This window comes from Marmota marmota, unplaced genomic scaffold (assembly GCF_001458135.2).
Source record: "Marmota marmota marmota unplaced genomic scaffold, marMar, whole genome shotgun sequence".
Classification (NCBI taxonomy): Eukaryota; Metazoa; Chordata; class Mammalia; order Rodentia; family Sciuridae; genus Marmota; species Marmota marmota.
In genome coordinates this window covers 705,767-732,563 of record NW_026000103.1, presented here as the reverse complement: position 1 = coordinate 732,563, position 26,797 = coordinate 705,767, and the positions used below count along the sequence as shown (strand labels likewise).

The following is a 26,797-nucleotide window of genomic DNA, read 5'->3' as shown; positions in this document are numbered from 1 at the left end:
GCCTTGCTAAATTGCTGAGGCTGACTTTGAGCTCAGGATCTGCCTGCCTCAGCCTCCCCAGCTGCTAGAATTACAGGTGTGAACCACCATGCCTAGCCGCCAATTACTTTCTTAAAATACGCATCCTGTTTAGCCTCGCAACAGGAGAGTGTGTTCATGCATATTTCTGAAACAACCTCACCACCTTAAATTTTATAAACTTTAGTATCTTTTCTTTAAGTAGAATAAAGTGCCATTGATGTTTTATTTTGTTACTTTAAAGAGATTAAAAGCAAATTGTTTCACATGCTTATTGACTGTTTGTATTTCTCCTTTTAAGATTTGTCTGCAGCACTTGATTTTTGTACCTTTTCCACTGAAGTTTCAGTGTTTTCATTATTGATTGGAACTCCTACACACATTATTGATTTAAATTGCTACACACTTTTTGACAGCTATTTTGAAAGATCTTTCTACTTTGTAATTTACTTTTCAGTTTTTGATAGTTTCTGTTGGACTTATAAATTTTTCATCTAGTCAAATCTTTGATTTTGATTCCTTTTGTGATTTAGCCTATTGATTTTGTACTTAGATAATTCTTCCTTTAGCTCAAGAATGGATAAACAGTTCCCTAAGTACTCCTTTAGATTTTCAACTAGCACTTTCACAAACATTGACTGTTTCAGGTACATGTTTTAATATTTATTTGTTTTACATTGAATACCCCACCACACCCCAGCACTGGGGATTGAACCCAGAGGCTATCTACCACTGAGCTGCATAGTCAACTTTTTTTATTTTTATTTTGACACATGGTCTTGCCAAGTTGCCAAGGCCCATCTGGAATTTGCAAGCCTCCTGCATCAGTCTCCCAAGTTGCTAGGATTATAGGCATGCACCTTCATACCCCCTCAAATTGAATTCCTTTTACATATAACATCAGGAATTAATATTAGTATATGTCATTGATTGACATTTTAAGTTTTCACAGGCAACCAAACTATATTCAACAATTTTCTTTTACACATTGTAATGTGATGCCAACTTTTTTGTTTGCATCGTTTTATAAGTAATAGTACTTATTTATGGATATTTAATCTGTTCTAAAGCTATGCTTATAAATGTTTATATTACTAGTACTCTGTTATGTGCTTTGTTTTAATGTCTTTTAATACATCACGGAGCAAGTCTGTGTATTAGGACCCTTTGGTTACATGTAACAGAAACATATTGAAGTTACTTTAGGTAAAAGGAAGAATATTCAAGGACCAATCAACTGTGCCCAAGCAAGGGTCAGTTGGACTCAGAGATGGATACAGAGGCATACTTGTTGAATCTTTGGAGTTGGGTGCTCACTCTTTCTGTCATCAGTTTTTTTTTTTTTTTTAAGTATTTCTTGGCTCTTCTCTATTTTTCCTAGCTAATCAAAGCTAGAATCACTGTTTCAAGCTTCAAAAGGTACCATGTGTGGGATTCTGATTAGAGTTGTATTAAGCCTATAAATTAATTTGAGAAGAACTGACATCTTTATAATAGTCATTGTTATCTAGGAACTTGGTAGGGCTTACCCTTATTCAAGTCTTCTTTTATGGTCTTCAGTTAAATTTTGTAGTTTTATTTATATCGTTCCTGTCCATATCTTGTTATGGTTATTCTTGGGTATTTTATATCATTCATTTCTAAGCCAATTACAATCTGACTTCTACCTATTAATCTTCATTCTATTGTTACTAAAAATGGGGTAGGGAAAAGCAGTAGAAATTACTAGAAGGACACTGAAGAAGCTCAGCACCAAAAGAAATGAATTAGGTTTCAGGAAAAGGCGGCAGGGCTGTTATTAGAGGTGACTTGGACTGAAACAGACTGAATTTTTCTTTCCTAAGTGCTTGCACTTTTTTCTCTGTTTCTCCATTGCTCGTCTCTCACCTCTGCATCTCTTTGTATTTTACTTCATTCCAATATTTCCAATATCCAAAAGGAAAGAGTGTTTCCCTCATTGGTTCCAAATAGAAAGACTGGCCTGACTTGGGTCATATGCCTAATACTGAACATCACTGACCTCTTCAGCCAGGAGGATGAGAGGCTATGATTGGCAGGGAAGCAGGATTTGCTGCCAGCTTAAGGGGGAAATGGCATGGGGGATACATTATAGTCACTGCACCCATTGAAGTTATTCCTGCCAAATTTGCTGGTGGCAGCCTTGTTGCTGATCCAAAGGATACTTTAAAATTCTTGTAATTATTTTATTTATTCTCTGAAATCTTTGATGCTCTTGACAACTTCTTGAAGTTCTCCCCTTTTCTTTCAATAACGCGTTTTTCTTTTTTATTCTCTATTTCAGACCTTTCTTCCCACCCATAATTCTTATTTGCTTAACCTAGGCTTTCATCTGGTTTCTTTTCCTTTCCCTATAGATCATATTATTCTAGATGATCTCATCTTATCCTATGGCTTCAATGATCACCTGTACACTGTTGATTCTCAAATCCATTCCTCTAGGACAATTCTCTTTGCATCTTTAGTATCAGCCTCTAGTGATAAGGAACACATTACTTTAGCTACAAGTATGAATCATGGCTCAAACTGTCTCTTGGTCACAGGAGATGTTGAACATATAGTGAATATACTATAAAATATTAAATGTCCTTCAAGAGTGGACACACTCTTCTTGGCCTCTTTGTTGTGTTTCCAAAGAATATTTTGCTTTTATACTTCATCTCTAATAATCAGATGGGGCGTGGCATAATCACTTGAAAAAATGTTAGAATGGGTATTTGTTGACTCCTGTTCTAAAGTTTCCTTTGCAACCACGCCTTTTTCATGAATTCCTAATTCATGATTATGAATTCCTAATTCATGATTATGGTAGGGATCCAGTGAGATAATTAAAGCATGTAAAAACATTTTTATTCATAAACACTATGTATAGTATGTGAAATATGCATTATTATTGTCTTATCTTGTCCAGCTCTTTCCTAGCCATGATATGAAAATTAATTTTAGTCATTACCAATTTGCACTAAACAAAATATTATCTCTTTTAAGAGGTCCTTAATTATTTTATCAGTCATTTAAATTTAACTTGACACATAATCAATAGTCGTCACAACATATAAAATATATCTATTTTAATCTCAAAGTCAGCATCATGCTAACTGGAAACATTTAGAGAAGTCCTATTAAAATCAGGAGTTAGGGGGCTGGGTTTGTGGCTCAGCAGTAGAGCACTCGCCTCGCACGTGCGAGATCCTGGGTTTGATCCTCAGCACCACATAAAAATAAATAAGTGAAATAAAGGTATTGTGTCCAACTACAACTAAAAAATAAACATTAAAAAAAATCAGGAGTTAGGTGAAAATGTTGCCTGTCACCACCGTTCAACATTATTTTGGAGGTGGCAACCATCACACTAGAAAAGAGACATAAATGAGAAGTATAAGGAAAAGGAGGACGTAAAATTATAATTATTTGTAAATATTATTGTAGCATTCCTGACAAACCTGAGATAGATAAGACCATTCAGTAAGTAGGCTGGGTATGAAATCAATACTATATAGACATAATGGTCAATATATCACATTGATACAATATATCACAATGTCAATATATCACATTGATACATATATCCACTAATTAAGATAAAAGGGACAAAAGACCCCATTTACAAAAGCAACAAAAAAGGTTTTTTTTTTTGAAAAAATTAAGAAACATACAAAATCCATTAAAAAAAAACAAAAAACAAAACTTTAAACTACAACTGAATTCCCAAAAGAGTGTTGAACAAATGAGAAGACATATCATGTTCTTGGATAGGAAAACTCAGTGTCACATAGGTAGATTCAGTAAAAAGACAAAGGTTATTTCATTTTAGGCAACCTAATTCTAAAGTCTATTTTTAAAAGAAGCAAGCAATGAGGCTGGGGTTACGGCTCAGTAGTAGAGTGCTTGCCTAGCACCTGTGAGGCACTGGGTTCTATCCTTAGCACCACATAAAAATAAATAAAATAAAGGCATTGTGTCCATCTACAACTAAAAAAAAATAAAGAAGCAAGAAACACTATTTATAAAAATATTGGGAAAGCCTAGAAATTGGGGGCAAAATATTAATGAAAAGCATCAATGGAACAAATGAAAATGCTCAGAAATAAAATTTAGTAAATTATAAAAGTAGCATTTCAAATGAGCAGGGGAAAAGTTTATAAAAAATTGGTGTTTGGACTACTGATAGACATCTAGAAAAAATAAGAAAAAATACATTGAATTGTATATCTGCTAACTTACATTTAAGAATTCCAATTGGGGGCTGGGGTTGTGACTTAGTGGTAGAGTGCTTGCTCAGCACATATGAGGCACTGGGTTCAAGCCCCAGCACCACATTAAAAAATAAATAAACAAAATAAAGGTATTGTGTCCATCTACAACTAAAAATATTTTTTTAAAAAAGAAGAATTCCAATTGGTTTGAATATTTACATATAAAAAGTAAAATTATAAAAACTAGGAGAAACCTCAGAGGTTTTGTTTACAAAAAAAATTTTAAGGCCAAGCACAGTGGCAAGTGCCTGTAATCTGAGCTACACAGGAGACCAGGGCAAGAGGATTGCAAGGTCAAGACCAGCCCTGGCACCTTAATGAGACCCTGTCTCAAAATAAAAAATAAAAAGATTTGTGATGGCTGCCACCTGTGACTCTGTGGTATAGCACCCCTGGGGTCAATCTCCAGTAACACATATACACACGAATTTAGGGTGGGAAGACTATTCCTAAATAAGTCACAAAACTCAAAAGCCACCAAAGAAAGAATTAATAAACTTGATTGCAGAAAAATAAAAATAAAGTTTTTCAAAAGAAAAGGACAGGGCTGGAAGTGTAGCTCAATGTAGAATGCTTGCCTGACATGCATGAGGCTCCAGGTTTGACCCCCAGTGCTGAAAAGAATAAAAGAAAGAAAAAACTACAAAAAACCATGAAAAACTGGGGAAAATATTTGCTATTTTTATCAAAGACAGATGCTAATTTTTCTAATACAGAGAGTGCTTATAAAGCAATAAGAAAAAGACCAATGGGCTGTTGACAGAAGAGAAAATACAGATGATTCTTAAACACACTGAAAAATGCTCAACTTTATTCACAAATTCAGAAACACACCTTAAAACAAGACTGGGATATCATTTTAGAATTAAATTAGCAAGTATCTAAAGGTTTGATTAAACAATGTGTTCCCATACATTGCCAGCCAATTGTAAATTGGCTTTTTTGGCACTATCTCACAGAATTAACAATGCAAACTAACAGGTTTTCTTCTGGGAATTTATCCCAGACTTCATTCACTCATGTATAAAATGATGTATGAAATAGATTACTTGTTAAAGCACTATTTGTAATATCCAAAGATTTCATCAGTCAAGGATGTACACAATGGGATACAGTAGCTATCAAGATGCTCCTTGAGTGATACAAAATCATCTTCATGATCTAATGTTACTCAGAAAAAGCAAGGAATGCTGTGTATAGTATGTTATCTTTTATGTAAAAATTGAAGAAAAAATAAATGTAAACTCTGTGTACATGTATAAATTATCTCCAGAAAGATACACAAAACCTCTTCATATTAGATATCTCTAGAAACAGAAGTGGTGTAACTCACATAGGAACAGAGAAGACTTTTTTAACTCTTTCTTTCCTCCTTCCTTTCATTGTGATACTTGGGATTGAGTTCTCTACCTCTGAGCTACATCCCTAGCACCCCTGCCCCCTTATTTTTTTATTTTGAGACAAGCCCTTGCTAAATCATCCAGGTTATCCTTGAACTTATGAACCTCCTGCCTCAGCCTCCTGAATAACTGGGAGAATAGGTGGGTGCCACCACGTCCAGCTTATACTTATCATGTGAATGTATAATAAATTTAAAACTGTAAATAAAATTAAATTGTAAAATATCATCACATTTTATCATTTATACAGTAGTATAAATTTATTATTTTTTTAATATTTTTTAATTGTAGTTGGACACAATACCTTTATTTATTTATTTTTTTTTTGAGAGACAGAGAGAGAGAGAGAGAGAGAAAGAGAGAGAGAAAATCTTTTTTGTAGATGGACACAACACAATGCCTTTATTTTTATGTGGTGCTGAGAATCGAACCCCGGGTTGCGCCTGTACTAGGGGAGCGCTCTACCGCTGAGCCACAATCCCAGCCCACAATACCTTTATTTTATTTATTTATTTTTATATGATGCTGAGGATCAAACCCAGGGACTGCACATTGGAGGCAAGTGCTCTACTACTCAGCCACAACCCTAGCCCCCGTATTTGCTTATTATTGCAATAACAAAATAATTCTGAGGCTGCAACCTCAATTACAATTCTTTTCTGAAACAAAATAATCTTTTAGGGCAACTTCATAGCTGAAAAGTACTAGAGAGCAGGAAGAAGGAGAACTGGCAACATGATAGAGCAGAAGTCACAGTGAAGGCCTTTCTCTCCCATTTGGGAGATCTAACACATTGCCTGGATGTGTCAAATATTTAATTCATTTAAGGACCAGGACTACAGCATTGTATGGCAGAGGAAGAAGTCATTGTTCAGTGCCTCACATGTGCAAGGCAAGTGCTCTGCCACTGAGCTACAGCCCTAGCCCCTAAAGAAAAAAACATTTTTAAAAAATTTTCTGACAGTAACCAGTGTGCTCTGTACTTTAGTAAGTACCACAGAGATGTGCTCTGTCTTTTTATTTTCCCCTGATTGAGTCCATTCTGCAAAAGAAGGGAAAGATGATTTTTTTTCCTTCTCATTCAAAACTATGGATTTTTGTGCTTCTAGGAAAAGAGAGGACTGAGACTCATCTTCAAAATTGGTCACTTGGGAAGAGCAAAAGATTAGTTTTCTGATCTCTGAGAGTTTTAGGAATCCAGTTTTGCAGCAAGAAGCAAGGTGCCTGCATGGCTGTAGGAAGTGGGCCCTAGTAGCACTCCCTGGGGTTCCTCCATGAAGGTCACCTCAATGGGATCTTTAGTCTTTGGTATGCAGTCCTGGAGTGAGCACCACCTGGATGCCTTTTCCAAAGGTGAAGGACCATGACTACAGCATCCCATGGCAGAGGAAGAAGTCATTGTTCAGTGACCCTACAGACTAGGGAGGGGGGATGCCTGGAATTATGCCTAATTTACTTTGATTTAGAAAAATAAGGAAATGTGACTTTTCCTGTATGTAAGAATTATAGATCAGTATAAGAGCAACTCCTGTTAGGGACAAAATAAATGATATGAAAGTTCAGCATGACTTAATCTCCAAGTAATCACAAAGCAATGAAACAGATACATTTATAAAAAATTAAAGACCTTGAAGATTAATGTGTCTGAATTAAATTGAACATATTTTCACACTGGAGGAAAATTATGTTTGACTTGTAGGTTTCTGGTTACTAAGGATACAGGTAAATGAGAGGTAAAATTTTTATAAATGTAGAGATCACCAAGTTAATCCCCTTTAGGGCCTAGTTCAAGATGAAAATAATGTATTTTGTAGGAAGACTTTTTCTTTGGGCACCACACTGTTTCATAAATGAGTTGAAACTATAGGCCTTGAATATGAAGCTGATTATAGGGCTTGGTTCTAATGCAGTGGCTTGAACTCACTTGCCAGTGCTCTGTTTGAAAAATGAAAGTGTTCTAGGCACAGTGAGGCACACTTATAATCCCAGCAATTTGGGAGGCTGAGGCAGGAGAATCACAAGTTCAAGGTCAGCCTCAGCAACTTACAGAAGCCCTGTCTTAAAATAAAATTAAAAAAAAAAAAAAAACAGAAAGGGCTGGGATGTAGCTCAGTTGTTAGAGTGCCCTGTGCTCAATCCCCAATACCAAAAAAAGAAAGAAAAGAAAAGAAAATGAAGTGTGATTGGCTTGAAGCCATACATTTTTTCCAAGTTATTTTATCTTTAATAATGTGGCAATAATTCAAAATATGAATTAATTAGGATGTCATCATGATGGCCTCATACTAGCATGATCAAAGGCAATGAGGGGATTGGATTCCAAAGGGCATGGGTGGTAAGAAGACTTCATGGCTCACAGGTTGACACATATGCTTACAGATTCTCCAAAACGGAGCAGAACACAAAAGAGACATGAAATTTAAGGGACCCTCATAGAACAGGATGTGGTTGTTGGGTCATGAACATCTTGAAGCGTTTCTTAATGGTGGTTTGGCCTCGTGAGTATTTGTCACCTGGGAAGAACCAAGCAGGAAGGGCCAAGCTGGTCTGTTGTCCCATAGGGTCAAATGTCTTCAATGTATAGACCTGATTTTGCTCATTGAGGAAATTCTGGAGAAAGATGACCATGCTTAAATCCGAAGCTCCAAATCCTAAGCCATATGGTTTGAAAGCATGGGTGGGTTTCTCTTGCTGGGTAGTTTAATTCCTGCATACCAGATGTTTCTTTGTGTGAACTTGGCTTCTGATTTCTCTGCATGAACAATGCAGACCCATTGGCTATCTCTTGAAGGCTGCCCAAGGCAAGAGGACATGGTCCTGGTCCTACTGTGCAGGTGCTCTGATGTCCCTGTAGAGGGCCTAGTCCTCCCTTGAATGGGTAAGACAAAACTCAGTTTCTGCCAGAAGGCAAGTTCTGCTGGGATTACGCTCACTGGCTTCCTCGTGCCCACCCAGCCTGGAGTGAGGAGAAGTATAATTCTTTACTCCTCTCTGCTAAATCTCAATTTCTCTCTACCTAGATCCTGGGGAAGAACTTATAATTTGTGACTTTTCTCTGTATATAGGTGCCATGGTTTGAATGTGTCCCTCAAAGGGTCATGTATTAAATACTTAATCCCAAAATTCATATGTTAAAGGTATTTGGAGGTAGGTCCTTTAGGCAGTAGTCAGACTAGATAAGGTCATAAGGATGAGACCCCCATGATGTCTTTAGTGGCTTTATAAAAAGAGAAACTTGAGCTGATGTGCTTCTTGATCTCAATATGATACCCTCTGACAGAAAGAAGACCCTTACTAGATGACAATGGTTTTATTCTTCCCAGCCTCCCAAAGGATGAACCATATAAATTTCTTTTTCTTTATCAATTACCCAGTCTCAGGTATTCTGTTACCGCAACAGAAAAGGGCAAAAACAACAAGCACACATATTTGGAAGAAAAAGAATATGTTCCTAGTTCTAGCTTTAGAAACTATGATACTAGGAAAAACACAATAAAATTCCATAAAACCAACACAATAAGATAATAGTAACAATTGGTAATGTATAGCTTTTCTAATTTCAGAAAAGTCTCAGGGTAAGCTTTGATGGATCAATAGCAGTTTACTGGTGACAGGTAAACTGGTAAAGATGGGGGAAGGTAGGCATTCTAGTCAAAAAGAGTGGGTGGCACAGAAGCACTTAAAAATTGGATATTTGAGGAACTGTACAGAATTTGATATCCCTGAAATTTAAACTGACACAGGAAAATAACAAGAAAGTTGGAGAAGATGGAAACGGCAATACAAACAACAATAAATGTTGACAAGGATGTCGGGGGGAAAAGGCACACTCATACACTGCTGGTGGGACTGCAAATTGGTGCAACCAATATGGAAAGCAGTATGGAGAATCCTTGGAAAACTTGGAATGGAACCACCATTTGACCCAGCTATCCCTCTCCTTGGTCTATACCCAGAGGACTTAAAAACCATGTACTATAGTGACGCAGACACTTCAATGTTCATAGCTGCACAATTCACAATAGCTAAACTGTGGAACAAATGTAGATGCCCTTCAGCAGATGAATGGATAAAGAAACTGTGGTATATATCTGTGGCATATATACACAATGGAATATTACTCACCATTAAAAGAGAATAAAATTATGGCATTTGCAGGTAAATGAATGGAGTTGGAGAATATCATGCTAAGTGAAATAAGACAATCCCAAAACACTCAAGGCTGAGTGTTCTCTCTGATAAGTGGATATTGATCCATAATGGGGGTTTCTGTGGGGAGAATGGAGGAACTTTGATTGGGCCAAGGGGAGGGAAGGATGGGAAGAGGGGATGGGGGTAGGAAAGACTGTTGAATGAGACAAACATCATTACCCTAGGTATGACTGTACATATGATGTGACTCTAGATTGTGTACAACCAGAGAAATGAAAAGTTGTGCTCTATTTATGTACAATGAATCAAAAAGCTTTCTACTGTCATGTATAACTGATTAAGGGCTGGGGCTGTATCTCAGTGGCAGAGCGCTTGCCTAGCATGCGTGAGGCACTAGGTTCGACCATCAGTACTACATTAAAAAAAAAAAAAACACAACAAATAAAATAAAGGCATTTTGTCCATCTACAACTACAAAAAAAAAACTTTAAAAAAAGATAAAAAAGGCCACATTACAGTGGCTTTGGGTGTTGAGACTGTTATAGGCTGAATTGTGTCCCCCCAAATTCCTATGTTGAAGGCCTAATTGCAAGAATCTCAGAATATATTCATAGATAGCGCCTGTAATAAAGAGGCCATTTTCCTTTTTTTTTTTTTTAAGAAGAGGAAGTTTGAACACACAAAGATGCCAGGAATGTGTGCACATAGATGGAAAACCACATGAGAACACAGAGAGAAGGTGGTAATCTGCAAGACAAGAAGAGACTTCAAAAGAAACCAGGCCTGCCAACATTTTGAAAGTGGAGAATTATAAATATATATGATATTTGCCTTGTTTGCATAAAGAACTACTGAAAATGTGTGTAGGTAGAAGATGAGATATGATTTTTTTCACTGTGAATTCTATAAATTGTTTTTTCCTTTTAAACATGTGACTGTGTTGCCAAACATTAGGTGGAAGTACACACACACACACACACACAAACACACACTCCACAAGCCATATTATGATAGACATGGAGATACATCTTTCAGATTCCTCTTCAGGGAATGAAGTTCAGTTTGCCTGACCAATCTATGGGTTCCACATCTGTGTATGGAAAATATTCAGCAGAAATAAATTGAATCTGTACTGAACAGGTACAGATTTTTCTTCTTGTCATTATTCCTTATACAACACAGTATTGTAACCATTTTCATGAAATTTACACATTATTCGGTATTTAAAGTAATTTAGAGGTAATTCAAAGTGTATGGGAGGATATATATAGGTTCTATGTAAATACTATGTCATTTTGTTTTATTATAAAAAACTTTTTCTGGGCTGGGGATGTGGCTCAAGCAGTAGCGCACTCACCTGGCATGCGTGCTGCCCGGGCTCGATCCTCAGCACCACATACAAACAAAGATGTTGTGTCCGCCGAAAACTAAAAAATAATAAATAAAATTCTCTCTCTCTCTTTTTTAAAAAAAATAAATAAAAAACTTTTTCTTTAGTTGTAGATGGATAAAATACCTTTATTTTATTTATTTTTATGTGGCGCTAAGGATCAAACCCTGGACCTCGAGCTCTCTACCACTGAACCACAACCCCAAACCCTACTATGCCATTTTATATAAGGGACTTGAGAACACATGGATTTTGTATCCTCAGGGATCCTGGCACCAACCCCCATGGATATAGAGGAGGGAAGGGAATAAAGGTTGAGACATTTTAGTCTTACAATGACTAACTCTAGGGAGGTATTCGCTCTTTTGACTACCAGCCTGGTTGACTGGATTCTTTGTCCTGTCTGCATCTGGGTTCAACTTTTTCCTCTTTTCAATTCTGCTTTCTTCCTCAACTCCCTCCTTGCCCCCACCCTTGGGATGAAACTCAGGGGAAATGTACCTCTGAGCTATATCCCCAGTCCCTTATATCAGCTCTCTAAGTTGCCCAGGCTGACGTCAAACTTGCGATCCTCCTACCTCAGGCTTCTGAATAGCTGGCTTGACAAGTGTGCCCCACAATGCCCAGCCCTCCTTCCACTTTACTCTTATAAATATTTCACAAACTGAACTGCAGCTCAGAGTCCACTTCTGGAGAAACCAGAAACACACATATTTGATGATATTGTAGAGATTTTATTTTCATTGCATATCATACTTAATGACAAAATCAAGACATTGACATTCAAAGGAATAATTTAAATAACATCATAGAAATTTATTTTTCCTATGGTCTTATATATTACAGTATAACCTTTTAAAGTAACTATTCTAACAGCAACTTTATGATGTATCTTATTCTCAGCAAACAACAATCAAATAAAAACAACCAATTATGTAACTAAACGTTTTTTTACTTCTGACATTATCAAGGAAGGAACAACAATGGCTGTTTACAAATGAAAGCAAATTGAAAGTCTTTTCCTCAGTAAAACAGTCTACCAGCTGTGCATATTACTTACCCCATATACATATACATACTAAATTGACCCCTAGGTTTGCAATACTTCCATGTATCATCTGTCTTTAATCTTTTAATGAGCTCTTTATTCAATGCTATGTGTCAAGTTTGGGGGTGTAGCTCATCCCTATAGCACTTCCCTAGCATGTGCAAGGTCCTAGGTAGAATTCCCAGCACCACAAGAGAAAAAAAGAAAAAAAAATATGTGTCAGAAACTATTCTAAGATATGTGTCCTATTTTCAAAGAACCCACACTATATTTGGCACTTGAATAATATTATCAGAATGCTTTTAAAATTGTGGTTCAAGGGGAATAATATGGAATTTCAAACCTGAGGCTTATGGAATTATCACAGCAGGCTAGGTGTGGGTCAATGGTAGAACGCTTGTCTAGCATGTGCAAAGCCCTGGGTTGGAGGATCCCCAGTACCATGGGGGAAAAAATAAAGTTCAAGGTATTACAACATTTTCAGCAAAACTTTTTCATTCAGACTTCTTTAGAAAAGTGTGTTTTCCTAAAACACGTCTTATGCTAAAAACTATCTCAAGTATCTTTACCAAATATACTTCATACTGTTTTTTCTTTCAATATTCATTCTAGAAAAGATTAGAATATAAAAATTATATATCTTTCTGGCTTCATTAATGCTGTAAAGTAAATCACTAGTGGATGACATTTAAAAAATTTTTTTTCCCTAATTGCCTATTTTGTCTTGTTATTTAATCTTAATAAGATCAGATGGGACAACAAATTTCAAAGCATTTTTCAAACAGCGAAATCAAATTATTAGCATTGCTACTTTTATTATTAATTAATAAAAAAGTAAAGGTATTAAGCCTTGTTTCTTCCCCTCAAGATTCTGCAGATAATGTCATTGAATGTTATAAAGTATGTTTTCCTAAGAGTTCTATATCTTGGCATATACATAAATAAAAATTATAGTATTAATGTCTTGTGCATCTGTAGTGTGATATTAACTCAGTGATCTGACATCTAATAGGACCTTAAAAGTACCTACTTTATTAAAAGAGGTACAAGTTGAATTAGTACTGATTCTATTTAAAGTTCAGATCAAACCTCAATTAATATAAATAGCTATTCATATTTTAGTTTAGGGTACTAAACACAAGTAGAATTTTCTCTGAGTTTATCATGTATTCAAGAGAAACAGGGCAAATACAGAGGCAGAGAAGGAGAAATACCACAAAGAAGGGACCATACAGTGCAGAGTGGTATCTTAATTGTGGATGGTTGCAGGAGTGTATCCATATGTTAAAGATTATTAAATTATATGCTCTAAATATATAAAAGTTTATTGTAGGTCAAATTTGCTTCAATAAAGTCTTTTTAAAAAATATTTATTTTTTAGTTTTTTTAGGTGGACACAATATCTTTATTTTATTTTTATGTGGTACTGAGAATTGAACCCAGTGACTCACGCATGCTAGGCGAGTGTGCTACCACTTGAGCCACATCCCCAGCCCCAATAAAGTCTTTTTTTAAATTCCAGGATGAGTAATTTTTATACAATTTTAAGTATAATGAAAAACACTGCAGTTGTTTCATTTTTTAGCAGAGAAATGATTATAGCAGTATTCTGCTTTGTGAAAATAGATGGAAAAAGGAAAGTGGTAAAGCAGGGTGGAGAATCCCAGTACAGAGTATTCTGCTGGATTACATAGACGTTGTGATTGTGACTGTTAAGGAAAAAGAGAAAATCTTGCTTGGAGCTTTAAGGTTAAAAATGATTCCCAGGCCAGGTGACTTGGCACACACATGTAACCCCAGCAACTCTGGAGGCTGAGGCAGGAGATGGCAAGTTCAAAACCAGCTTCAGCAATTTAATGAGGCGCTAAGCAACTAAGTGAGACCATGTCTTTATGTCTCTAACTAAAATATAAAAAAGGGCTGGGATGTGGCTCAGTGGCTAAGTGCCCTTGGTTCAATCCCTGGTACCAAAAAAAAAAAAAAAAGAAAAGAAAAATAGACTCAGTAAAGCAAATACATGAATTTTTCTCTCTGCTACTTCCAGAAAATACTAGTGAGAGGGCAGTAAAGGAATAAAATGATATAAGACCACAAGGACAAAGAACAGGAGAAATGGTGACAACTAATCAGAGACATAAATAACATTTTGAAAGTGGGAAAATATGAGTGATATCTGACTTAACAGAAGAGAGACAGCTGACACTCAAATGGAAAATCTCAGACCACAATGACAAGAACAAACCCCAGAACAAGGAGCAAACCATTCTGAAGACAGAAAACTTTGGAATTATTTAGGAATAGAGGCAATGGTACATTGTAACTAACAAAACAAAAGGAAAAAAGTACCTCTGTATAGGCAAAGACAATTCAGGAGGATGATAAACAAAAAGTAATTATTGGAAAAGAAGATTTTCAGAAGGAGAAAGTATTATAGTCATAAAATGCTAAAAGTCTTACAGAACTATTTATAGAATAAAAAGACTAAAAGGTGACAGTACAGCAGCAAAAATGTTAAAATCTATATGTAATTCCACAAAGTAGAGCTTTACATAAAGCTAAGGAGATGGGGAAAAAAGGAGAGAAATATTTTCAGTGGAAATAAAATTCACATGAAATAAAATTAATAATTTTAAGGCGTATAATTCAGTGGCATTTAGAGCATTTATAATATTGTACAATTATCACCTTTTGCTAGTTTCCAAACTTTTCATCACCTTGGAGGAACACCTTGTAAATTTTTTTTTAATATTTTATTTTTTAGTTGTAGTTGGACACAATACCCTTTATTTTATTTACTTATTTTTATGTGGTGCTGAGGATCAAACCCAGGGTCTCGCATGTGCTAGGTGAGCGCTGTACCACTGAGCCACAACCCCAGCTCCCTTGTAAATTTTTTTTTTAAAAGAGAGAGAGACAGAGAGAGAGAGAGAGAGAGAGAGAGAGAGAGAGAGAATTTTTTAATATTTAGTTTTTGGTGGACACAATATCTTTATTTTATTTGTATGTGGTGCTGAGGATCGAACCCAGCGCCCAGCGCATGCCAGGCGAATGCGCTACCGCTTGAGCCACATCCCTAGCCCAAAATATTTTTAAAAGTTAGCTAGAAGGCCCAACATCTGACTAATAAGAGTTCCAGAAAAAGAAAACAGAGAGTGGTAGGAAAGAATTACCAAAGACATGCTTCAGGACAAATTCCCAGAGTTGATGGATGACTTGAATTTCCTGATTGAAAAGACACATTATGCCTAACAGATTATGAGAAAAAAATTCTCATGCCAAGCATATCAAGATAAAATATCAGAATTTTAAGGACAAAGAGAAAATCCTTAATCTTTTCAGTGAGAAAACACAAGTTATATACAAATAATTGAGTATCACAATAACCACAGATTTTCCAGTAACAACACTGGAAGATAATAAAGTAATGAATTTAATACTAAAATAATTTCCACCTAGAATTCCACTTACAACTAAATTATTGGTCGGTCAGTACGAGAAGTAAATATGACATTTTCAGAATGAAAGCTTTCAAAAATTTACCCTTCATCCTTTCTTTCTTAGGAAGCTAGAGAGAACGTAAATTGAGAGAGAAAAAAAAAAAGAACAAGAAAAAAAATCTATCACAATGAAGACAATTTTGAGGAAGAGGAGGAGAACAGGGAGATAGAAGGAAGAGGGAGGAGGAGGGAAGAGGTAGTCCCAGAATGACATTGCACAGCTGGTAAGGAGAGAAGTCAGGAAGACAAAGAGGTTCAGGAGGAATTTCTTTCTATGACAAATTACTAGATGGAAAAGAGGTGAGTTCTAGGGATGTAGCTCAGTTTTAGAATGCTTGCCTAACATGTATGAGGACTTGTTTTAAATCACTAGCACTGAGGGGGAAAAAAAAAAGATGATGAAAGAAATGTGTCTATATGTATGTGCAGTTTTTGCAGGGAAGACATATATAAGGAGATTAAATCATAATTCTTTATAGTATGAAGTCAACAAACATAGTCTAAAACTTCTAAAAAATATTAAGCAATGCTAGTATAACTTTTTTAGAGTTAGGAAGGTAAATAATAATTAGGAGAAGATCTAACAGACTCAAAAGTGGTTTCCACTAAAGATCTGGAATCAGGGGTGGAGAGAGACAGGTCACAGACTGCTGCAATTTATTCATTTGTGTCTTTGTTTCTTTCTTTCTTTTTGGGAGGGTACCTGTGATTGAACTCTGGGACACTTGACCACTGAGCCACATCCCCAGCCCTAATATGCATTTTATTTAGAGACAGGGTCTCACTGGGTTGCTTAGTGCCTCACTTTTGCTGAGACTGTCTTTGAACTCTCCATCCCCCTGCCTCAGCCTCCCCTCGAGCCCCTGGGTTTATAGGTGTGAGTCACTGAGCTTGGCTCATTTTTTCTTTATTAAAAACTCCATAGTACTATCTGATTGCTTCGACTATTTACCCATTTTTTAAAGCATTCTATTAAGGGGTTGTTTAGTGAAGAGAATAAATGTTACATATAATATGAATGAAAATGATTGCCTAAATTTTATTCAACTTACTTACTTACAACTTAAAATTTCCAATAGAGCTTGCATACAGATTCAGTAAATACTTATTCTTTTTTTTTAAGAGAGAGAGAGAGAGAGAGAGAGAGAGAGAGAGAGAGAGAATTTTTTAATATTTATTTTTTTTAGTTCTCGGCGGACACAACATCTTTGTTTGTATGTGGTGCTGAGGATTGAACCCTGGCCACATGCATGCCAGGCGAGCGTGCTATCCTTGAGCCACATCCCAGCCCAATACTTATTCTTAAAAACTTAGATGGAAGTAAAGATGATATATTCTAGAAAACTATGATAATTAAAATGTGGTTCTAGGGTTGACAAAAAATACTCATGCTGATGAAGTCTGTGAATAGTTTGAATAAAATTGTTCAAGATATACTAGTGGGAAAACATTGTAAAACAATATTAGATAACATAAAATTGTAAATGTGTGTGAATAAATTTTTGCATCTTTTTACTAGGAAAATAAGAGATTGATTTAAATTTGAGATCATTATATAAATTTCATAGTTTTTTCTCCATTTATCTCTGAAGTGACTAGTAATTTCATTTAAATTTAATTAACAACTATCACTAATGAATTTCTCTCTCTCTCTTTTTTTTTTTTTGTCTATTCTATATGGTCACTGAAAACATATTTTTTGTGAAAACTGCATGCTATGCTATGTCTCATACTGCCTTCTTAATTCAAAATGAAAATGTCCATAATACTCAAAATATTTTGATAGGTAATCTAAGGTTACATATGTTAGAAAATGCTGGAAATTCATTCATTGGAGATTGAAATTGTCTTAAAACTTTCATTTGTAGGCCTTGAAGGCTAAAGGAAAGTCCACAAATTTGTTAAACAGAAGGAAGGATTTAAGTTTGTGCTATATAATTATATAGTTAGAATCTAAACTGTAAAATAAAAGAAACCCCCAAATGGCTCATCTCCTCTGTTTTAACCTCATCTAAAATTAATCCCACCCTTTTGACCACATTCCTGACAATAGAATCTTTCATTCCAATTTGGTAATGTTAGCCTGGGATCCAGGAACTTCCCCAAGGACAGAAAGGGATTACCAAGGAAACCACTGCAGAAATCCCAAGTATCTTTTAGGTGCTTTACAGCTGACAGCTGAAGACCTTTTGGATATGGTCACAGTTGTGACAGGGTGTATTACTTCAGGGTCAGGCTGTGGTGAGATTATGTATGGACAACCCTGGACTCCCACAGAATACAGAAAAATATTCTAAAGAACCCTGAAGAACAACAACAAAATCAAATCACAATAAAAACCAGATATAAAATAAGTAAATAAGAACCTAAGAAAGAAGGGGTTCTTCATTATACTGATCAAAGACATCATTCTGATGTGGATAACAGAGGAACCAAATCTTTAATTTTTTTCCCCCAGTTAATTATAGATGCCAGTAGAAATGGTTTAAATGTCTTTAAACAGGGAAAATAAAGTGTGTCTTTTTCTTGTTACTCTTTCTGGGAGACAGAAAGAGTAATTTCTGAATGAGATACAATTTAATTAGATAATTTCCTGTGAATAAATACACATCCCTGTTTATATAGTAGAGAAGAAATTCAGTTTTATTTGTATCTCATTGTAGTATTTTGAAGAATGAAGTGTTAAATTGGATGACAAAGTTCCCTTTGTTTTCCTCTACCTGAGATTTAATTACAAAACTTGTAACATTCAATTGTAAGTGGGAAAAATGACCCTCCAAATGATCTTCATTTTAACACCTAGATACCAAAAGAAAAGCAAGATGAAGTATACCATCTTAATCTACACAGATAGAAATGTAACTCAAATGGAAACATTTTATAAATGTTTATTGATATAAACAAAGTTGCTTTATCTACCAACATTATTATGCTATGCAACAAAATATTCCTGGCGATAAACAGCAGTTACTAACCACTAACTATTGTTTTAAAATTTCTATTTTTGTCTGCTCTGATATAAGGCAACATCTATATCAAAAAATTACAAGGGGAAGGAAAAGGAAAGGAATTAGGATAGGCTCTAAAGGTTGTACACATCCTAAATGGTGTGATTACAGGGCATGATGGCCACCAAATAGATCCATTAGTCGTAATTGAAGCTGTCAGGAGCCAGTTAAATGGCTGTCTCTGAGGAGGTCACCTTCCACACATGAGCTGGCCTATGCTTTGCATTAGCCTTGTCAGGAGGTTGAATTCTGACTTGTCTGGACAAACCTTAAAAAATGGCTTAATAGAAATGAAGTAGTAAAGTTCACATGTAACAGTGTTGTGGACTGAAATAAAATGTTTGGCATAAGGAATAGTAATCACACTGAGTAAAGTTTATTGCCCATTTTGTTTGCAGCCTTCACAGGGTGTTCTGTTGCCTCTCTAGACTCACTCTTGGCCTCTCCAGTAGCTCTGGGCTGACCTCTATAAAATACATCAAAAGGCATTTCTTGCCCTCTGACTTTCAGCTGGACTCAGCCAATGGGAAGTCCTGTGGGAGACTAGAAGACAGAAGAAAAGAAGAAATTTTTATCTCCTTGCTCTTAGATATTTAGTTCTCTGCTGTTTTTCTTCATAGGCCTTCTGTTCCACCAAGGACCACAGCTGCTCTGAACTTAGGTGAGTCAAGTGAGGCCTTAAGGTGCAAAACTTAAAGAGGCATTACTCTTGATGTTGTGCAGGGTAGTTTGACACCAGTAAGTGAGGGCCTCCTTAGCCCACCTGCCCCCTAGCCTATCCTAGGGATCAAACCCAGGGTCTTGCATGTGCTAGGCAGGCGCTCTACCACTGAGCTATACTCCCAGCCCCTTGATTATTAATTTCATACACTAACTGTTCCTTTGACTGAACTGGTTTAAGGGAATTCCAGTTCCATTTTTGTAAGAACTGAAGTTTGAGAAGCACAACTCAATTCCTTTTTTTCACCATACCTATTGAAATAAGTGCCACTGGGGTGAGAGTTTGCTCCAGTCTGAAGTCAGTTAAGGTGAGGTGAAGACAGGACAATACCTAGAGAAGCAGCAAGAGAACTAATTGCTCCATATTCTCCAAAATTGCAAAAGCCAGAATCAAGGACAATTAACTTCCTCCTTGCAAGACTCTTTTTTTCTGGTATTAAAAAAATCTAGGGCTGGGGCTGGGGCTCAGTGGTTAGAGCATTTGCCTAGCACGTGTGAGGCCCTAGATTTGATCCTCAGCACCACATATAAATAAATAAATAAAATAAAGGTATAAAGGTATTGTGTCTGTCTACAATAAGAAAAATATCTTAAAAAATCCACAAATCTGGTTCTATAAATCTCATAGCACAGCACAAAATCATATGGCCATATCTTACAGTGAGGGAGTCTGGGAAATTATCTGGAAAGAAGAAAAAAAAAAGACAGCCAGGATTGGCTTAAACTAGGGATAGGAAAATTATTCTGATTATTATTCTGAAAAATTATTCAAATGTAAATTATTTACATTTGAAACAGTACCAGTGCATAGCCATCATATCAAATTAAGAAAAGGAAAGTGGTACAGGAGGCTCTGGGTTCAATTCCCAGTTATTGCAATGACATCAACAGAGAAAAGAAAACTCACTTTTAAGGCATAATGGAATCTGAATTATTTTGTTAATCGGATGGAAAGATATGTATTTATTGTGCAGTGACCTGTACTTGTGCTAAAAGATTATAATATACATCAACATACCCAGATTCATCATATGAAGGCAAAGATTAGAAAAATATGAAAATCTACAATGAAATGTCTCATCACAGCAGTTTCTTCACAAAAAGAAAAAAATGAGGGCTTGGGTTGTGGCTCAGAGGTAGAGTGCTCACCTATGGGGCACTGGGTTTGATACTCAGCACCACATAAAAATAAAAATAAAGATATTGTATCCACCCTATAACTAAAATTAAATATTAAAAAAAGAAAAAAAATGAAAGAATTGAAACAAAAGTAAGTTTCTGAGTGACTCCTTCATCATACAAAAAAAGAAAATTGTTTATTGATGATAAGTTATTAAATTATGCTTGATTACAGCTGAAAAAATGTCTCCAGATAAAATAAACTTGCTTTACACTATTAGCCTTCCAGGGAGAACTATAGCTTAAAAAGGTAAGGACACTGGGAACAATATGAATAATCAATTAAAAAACAAAAAAGTGATTTTAAGTGTTTTTTTCTTGGCTCTTGATGAATTTACAGATATTACCTATAGTGCTCAGTTATTATTTATTCAAGGAATCAATGCTAACTTTGAAGTGATTTTGAATTGTCTGTGAAGAACAACTGTGGGTGAGTGTATTTTTCAAAGAAGTTGAGAAAACACTAATTCAGTACAACCTGAAGTGGAATATGCTAAGATGCAGTATAACTGATGGTGATAAAAATGTGTGTGAAGCAGAAAAGTCTTAGTTGGGTAAATGGATGATGCTTAAAAAAAATACAGTGTTTAAAGTCCCTAGTTTATTTATTGTGCTATTCACCATCAGGCACATTGAAGAAAGTATTTAAATCTTTTGTGTGGTGTTAAGCCCATTGTTTCAATGATGAACTTCAATTACTCTGGTGGATTAATGTTATCAGTTCTCTAAATTTATGTCAAAAGTAGTATATCCAGAATATTCTGCTTTGCCCTATCACACAGCAGTTTGATGACTTGGCAGTGATTAAAGTATATCACTCAACATGTGTATTATAGGCTAGGGAAAATTATTATAGTCATAGTAGAGCACCTACCTAGCATGTGCTGAGGCCCTGAGTTTGATCCCTACCACCACAAATATATATATATTATATATATGCCTACCATGTATGAGGCCCTGGCTTTGACTATATATACGCATATATATACATATATATATATACATATACACACACACACATATATACATACATACATATGCACACACACACAAAATACATGCATATATATATATATATATATATATATATATATATATATATACATACATAGAAAGAGAATACAATAGAATATCTTTATATCTATTTCATATCTATATCTAGATATAGGTATCTATATACTGGGAGTGTACTTATATATCGATCCATATATGTATCGATATATAGGTACATTCCCAGTCTCCTAAAAAACATTTTTAAAAAATATTTGAGACAGGCTTTGTCTAAGTGGCCCACAAGGCTGACCTTGAACTTGAGATTCTTTCTCCTCAACTTCCTGGAATTATAGGCACCACATATAACCACATATTGTGAACATAGGTCTGAAACTGAACTTTTTTTGGAATGAGGAAAATCTCTCTCAATCACTATTATTGAACATGAATGCCTTTGAAAATTAGCTTTTGCTGCATACATGATCATGTTTCTCAGTATGAAGTTACAAGGCAAACAGCACTTACATAAAAATCTTATACAACAGTAAAATCATTTTAACAACTAATGCTATTTCAATCACAAGAAATGCCAAACGGTGCTGTTAAAGTTTAGAAAAAAATCAGGATTTTCATTTCCACAAAAATTTGCAGATGATACATTTCCCCAGCTCAAACTACAGTTTCAATAGCATTTTTGGATCTCCATGCAGATGAAAGGAAATTTTCATACATCAAAACCAGTTAAAGAAGACACAGATAAATGCAAGGACATTATGGGTTCATGGATTGGATGAATTAATATTGTCAAATTGTATATCCTACCCAAAGTGATATATAGATTCAATGTAATCTTGTGAAAATCCCAATGATATTATTTATAGAAATGGAAGTAATAATTCTAAAATTGATATGGAACCACAAAGGATCTCACAAATACAAATTAATCTTGAGGAAGAAGAATAAAACTGGAGGCATCATACTGTTTTTCTTGATTTTAAAACAGATTACAAAACTACAGTAATAAAAACTGCATTAAGCTGGGATGTAGTTCAGTGGTACAGCACTTGCCTAGCATGCATGAGGCTCTGGGTTTGATCCCTAGCACCTGAAAAACGACAACAACAAAAAATATGATACAGGGGCTGGGGTTGTGGCTCAGCAGTAGAGTGCTTGCTTAGCGCAAGGCCCTGGGTTCAATCCTCAGCACCACATAAAATAAATAAATAAATAAAGGTTAGAAAAAAAATGTATGATACCGGTATAAAAACAAACAGACCAATATAACAGAATAGAGAGCCCAGAAACAAATTCACACTCTATAGTCAACTGATCTTCAACAAGAATGCCCAGACACACAAAGGGGAAAAGATAGTCTCTTCAATAAAAAGTGTTGAGAAAACTGGATGTCCACATGCAGAAGAATGACATTGGGCCTTTGTCTCACCCCATGTATAAAAATCAATTTTAAATGGATGAAAGATTGAAACATAAGACCTGAATCTGTAAAACTTCTAGAAGAAAACAGGGAAAAAGCTTCTTGACATTGGCCTCGGTGATGAATTTGTGATATGACATCAAAAGCACAGGTAACAAGGCCTGGGAGCATAGCTCAGTGGTAGAGTGCTTGCCTCTCACATGTGAGGCACCGGGTTTGATCTTCAGCACCACGTAAAAATAAATAATTAAAATAAAGGTATTGTGTACATCTATAACTAAAAAAAAAAATTAAAACAGCACAGGTAACGAAAGCAAAAATAGATAAGTAGAATTAAATATGATAAAAACCCTTCTATTAAGCAAAGAAAGCAATCAACATAATGAAGAGACAGACTGCAGAATGGGAGAAATCATTTCAAATAATACATCTGGCCTGGTATGGTGGCACAAGCCTATAATCCCAGAGACTCAGGATGCTGAGGCAGAAGGATCATAAGTTCTAGGCCAGCCTTGGCAATTTAGTGAGATACTGCAATCCCCTTCCCTTTCTCACCCCACAATTTTTTTTTTTAATGGCTGGGATGTAGCTCAGTGGCAGTGGTAAAGCACCCCTGGGTTCAATCCCTAGTACTGAAAAAGAAAAAATTTTAAAAGGGTTAATGTCCAGAATACATAAGGAACTTAAGCAATTCAATAGCAAAATAAGACAAAGTAAAAACAAACAAAATAACCTGATTTAAAAATAAGTAAAGAACACAAATCAACATTTCTCAAAAGAAAAACAAGTGGCTGAATACATGAAAAAAGGCTCAACATCCTAATCTTTAGGGAAATTCAAAATCACAGTGAGATATAACCTCACAACTGTTAGAAAAGGTGAAAAGTGTTGTAGGTAGAGAAAAAGTAACACTTGAATACTGGTGGTGGAAATGTACATGAGTAGATCCTTTATGAAAAATAGTATGAAAATGTCTTTAAAAAATTAGAAATAGGGCTGGGGTTATAGCTCAGTGGTAGAGTGTTTGCCTAGCCTGTGTGAGGTACTTGGTTCGATACTCAGCACCATAAAAAAATAAATAAATTAAATAAAGGTATAAAATTCAATAACACTACTTAAAAACATTAGAAATAGAACAACCTCATGATCCAGCAGTACCACTACTGCTTGCTGTATGCCCAAAGGCAATGAAATTAGTATCTTGAAGTTGTATCTACACTCCACATTCATTGAAGAATAATTCACAATAGCCAAGATATGGAGACAACCTAAATGCTCATGAATGAATAAATGGATAAAGAAAATGTGATATACTATCTATCTATGTATCTATCTATCTACTCAAGGTATTTATATATCCTTTGTTTTATTGGATTCTCTCAATAGGTCTAAGAATTAAAAGCATTATATGAAGAAAGACAAAAAAAGACAAGGCAAAATTTCCTTCTAGTCCATTTCAGGAAAGATTTTCTGACTTATGGCCCAGCTCTATCATGTTTCATCTCCTGGGGGTGGGAACGTTGCTAAGTCAAAAAAATTGGGATTATTTTAATATGGGAATTCCATTGAAATAAAGCATCTTGGGCTGGGGATGTGGCTCAAGCGGTAGCGCGCTCACCTGGCATGAGTGCGGCCCGGGTTCGAGCCTCAGCACCACATACAAACAAAGATGTTGTGTTCGCTGAAAACTGAAAAATAAATATTAAAAAAAAAAAAGAAATAAAGCATCTTGATCTTAGTAAGCTATGGTTTGGATATAGTTGGAGTGGGTCCCCTCTGAGTTCATGTGTTAGAAGTCTGGTCCTCCTTTGGTGGTGTGGAACTTTTAAAAGGTAGGGCCCAGTGCAAGATGGATTGGGTCATTGGAGATAATCTCCTGGAAGGAATGAAGATAGTTTTCCAAGGACTCTGAGTTGGTTCTCATGAGAATGGTGTTATAAAAGAATGAGCCTGACCCCCGAATCCCTTACCTGGTTCCCATTTTGTCCTGTGATCTCTTCCTCTCTCACATACTTCCAGGTTGTCATTTGCCATTTGTGATATACCTAAGAATGCACTCATCAGAGGCTGAGTCAAAGGGGCGGGCACCTGATCTTGGACTTTCAGTTTCCAAAAATGTGAGCTAAATAAGACTCTTTTCTTTATAAATAATCCAACCTTAGCTACTTTGTTATAGTGATAGAAAATGTACTAATAAATGACCTGATATAGTCTTTTTTTTTTTAAAGAGAGAGAGAGAGAGAGAGAATTTTTTTAATATTTATTTTTTAGTTTTCGGCGGACACACATTTTTGTTTGTATGTGGTGCTGAGGATTGAACCTGAGCCGCACGCCTGCCAGGCGAATGCGCCACCGCTTGAGCCACATCCCCAGCCCCTGATACAGTCTTATTAAAAAGTGATTAATTGATTGGTTGATTGGTTATAGCTAGTAGAGATACCTGGCCACATACCCCTGGTTGTCCTATTTCACACTGAGAAAACCACTAAGCACACAATTAGAGCCATTGTTGATCAGCCAAGCTTCAAGCTGACTACAGACATATAAAAGGACCTAGGAGTAACCTGCAAAGCCAGTTCAGATAGTAAGAACAAATTAAGCAACCTTCAGGATCCTGAGAATGAATAAATATTTGTGATTTTAAACCACTAAATTCTGTAGTGGTTTGTTACATATCAAAAGCTGTTATAGGTAATCAAGGTATAACCTTCTTTTGGTCTCCTCACTATGCCCTAGGAGGCTGACCTGCATGAAGTTCATCATAGACTTTCCTTTCTTTAGAAAATCAGGAGAGAGGAAAAGGAGGGAGGGCAAGGTATTAATTCTCTGGGTTCTCTTCCTCTTGCATCACTGTGGACTGGCTTTGCTCCTTCACCCAAAGTCCCAATTCCTGTTAGTTCTACTGGTTTCTTCCTATTTGATAGCTACTACCTGCCTTTATTCCTACCAGCTCAGAGGTGATGTTAGGTCTCTGGTGTTACTGGGACTCCCTTGTGATCTTTTAAATTCTGACCTGTACCCCTGTTTACAGTCCCTTATTAAACTATCTAATTCAAATGGTGCCACCTGTTTCCTGTGCGGATCCTGGATAATAGAGTAGGCCTTATCCAGAAGGCAATATTTTGGCGAAAATTTGAATGATCTGATGGAATGAGTCATGAAGATATCTGGGGGAAGTACCAAGGTCTTGTAGCAATGAGGAAGCAGGGGAAGAATGCAGAAGAAAAGGTCAAAGAGGTAACACTGTGTGTGTGTGTGTATGTGTGTGTGTGTGTGCGTGTGTGTGTTTCTGTGTATTGGGGTGAAGACATATGGCCAGGATAGGTAGATTATGGCCTTATTGGCCTTTGTAAAGATAAGGACCTTGCCTTTTTTTTTATATTTGTTTTTGTGGGGGCGGGTATTGGAAATTGAACCCAGGGCCACCTGTATGTTAGGCAAGTACTGTACCACTGAACTGTATTCCTAGCCCTAGAAATTTGGCTTTTACTTTGAAAAAAATGGGGAATTATTAGAGCCACATACTCACATTCAGTGACATCTAATAAGATTGCTTTTTGTTATGAGTCGACGACCCTGGAGCTCTGTGATTCAGTACTGAATTTCTCCTCCCAGTCTGTGCCTGCTGATGAATGCGTAGGCGTGTTCAGCCAGCTCAGCATGCTTGGGCCTGAGTTCAAGGC

General features: G+C 36.0%; 1 protein-coding gene across 1 annotated transcript; it reads right to left on the bottom strand.

Moving 5' to 3' along the window:
• Positions 1 to 8,122: 8,122 nt before the first annotated feature.
• LOC107156468 (H/ACA ribonucleoprotein complex subunit 3-like) lies at positions 8,123 to 8,320 on the bottom strand. The gene has a single exon (XM_048783889.1). The coding sequence runs from the start codon at positions 8,318 to 8,320 to the stop codon at positions 8,123 to 8,125; it is 198 nt and encodes a 65-aa protein (XP_048639846.1).
• Between the last annotated feature and the right edge of the window lie 18,477 nt (positions 8,321 to 26,797).

What these genes read in the sequence shown, in the direction of transcription:
- LOC107156468 (XM_048783889.1), bottom strand. Translation starts at nt 8,320, where the DNA reads ATGGTCATCTTTCTCCAGAATTTCCTCAATGAGCAAAATCAGGTCTAT.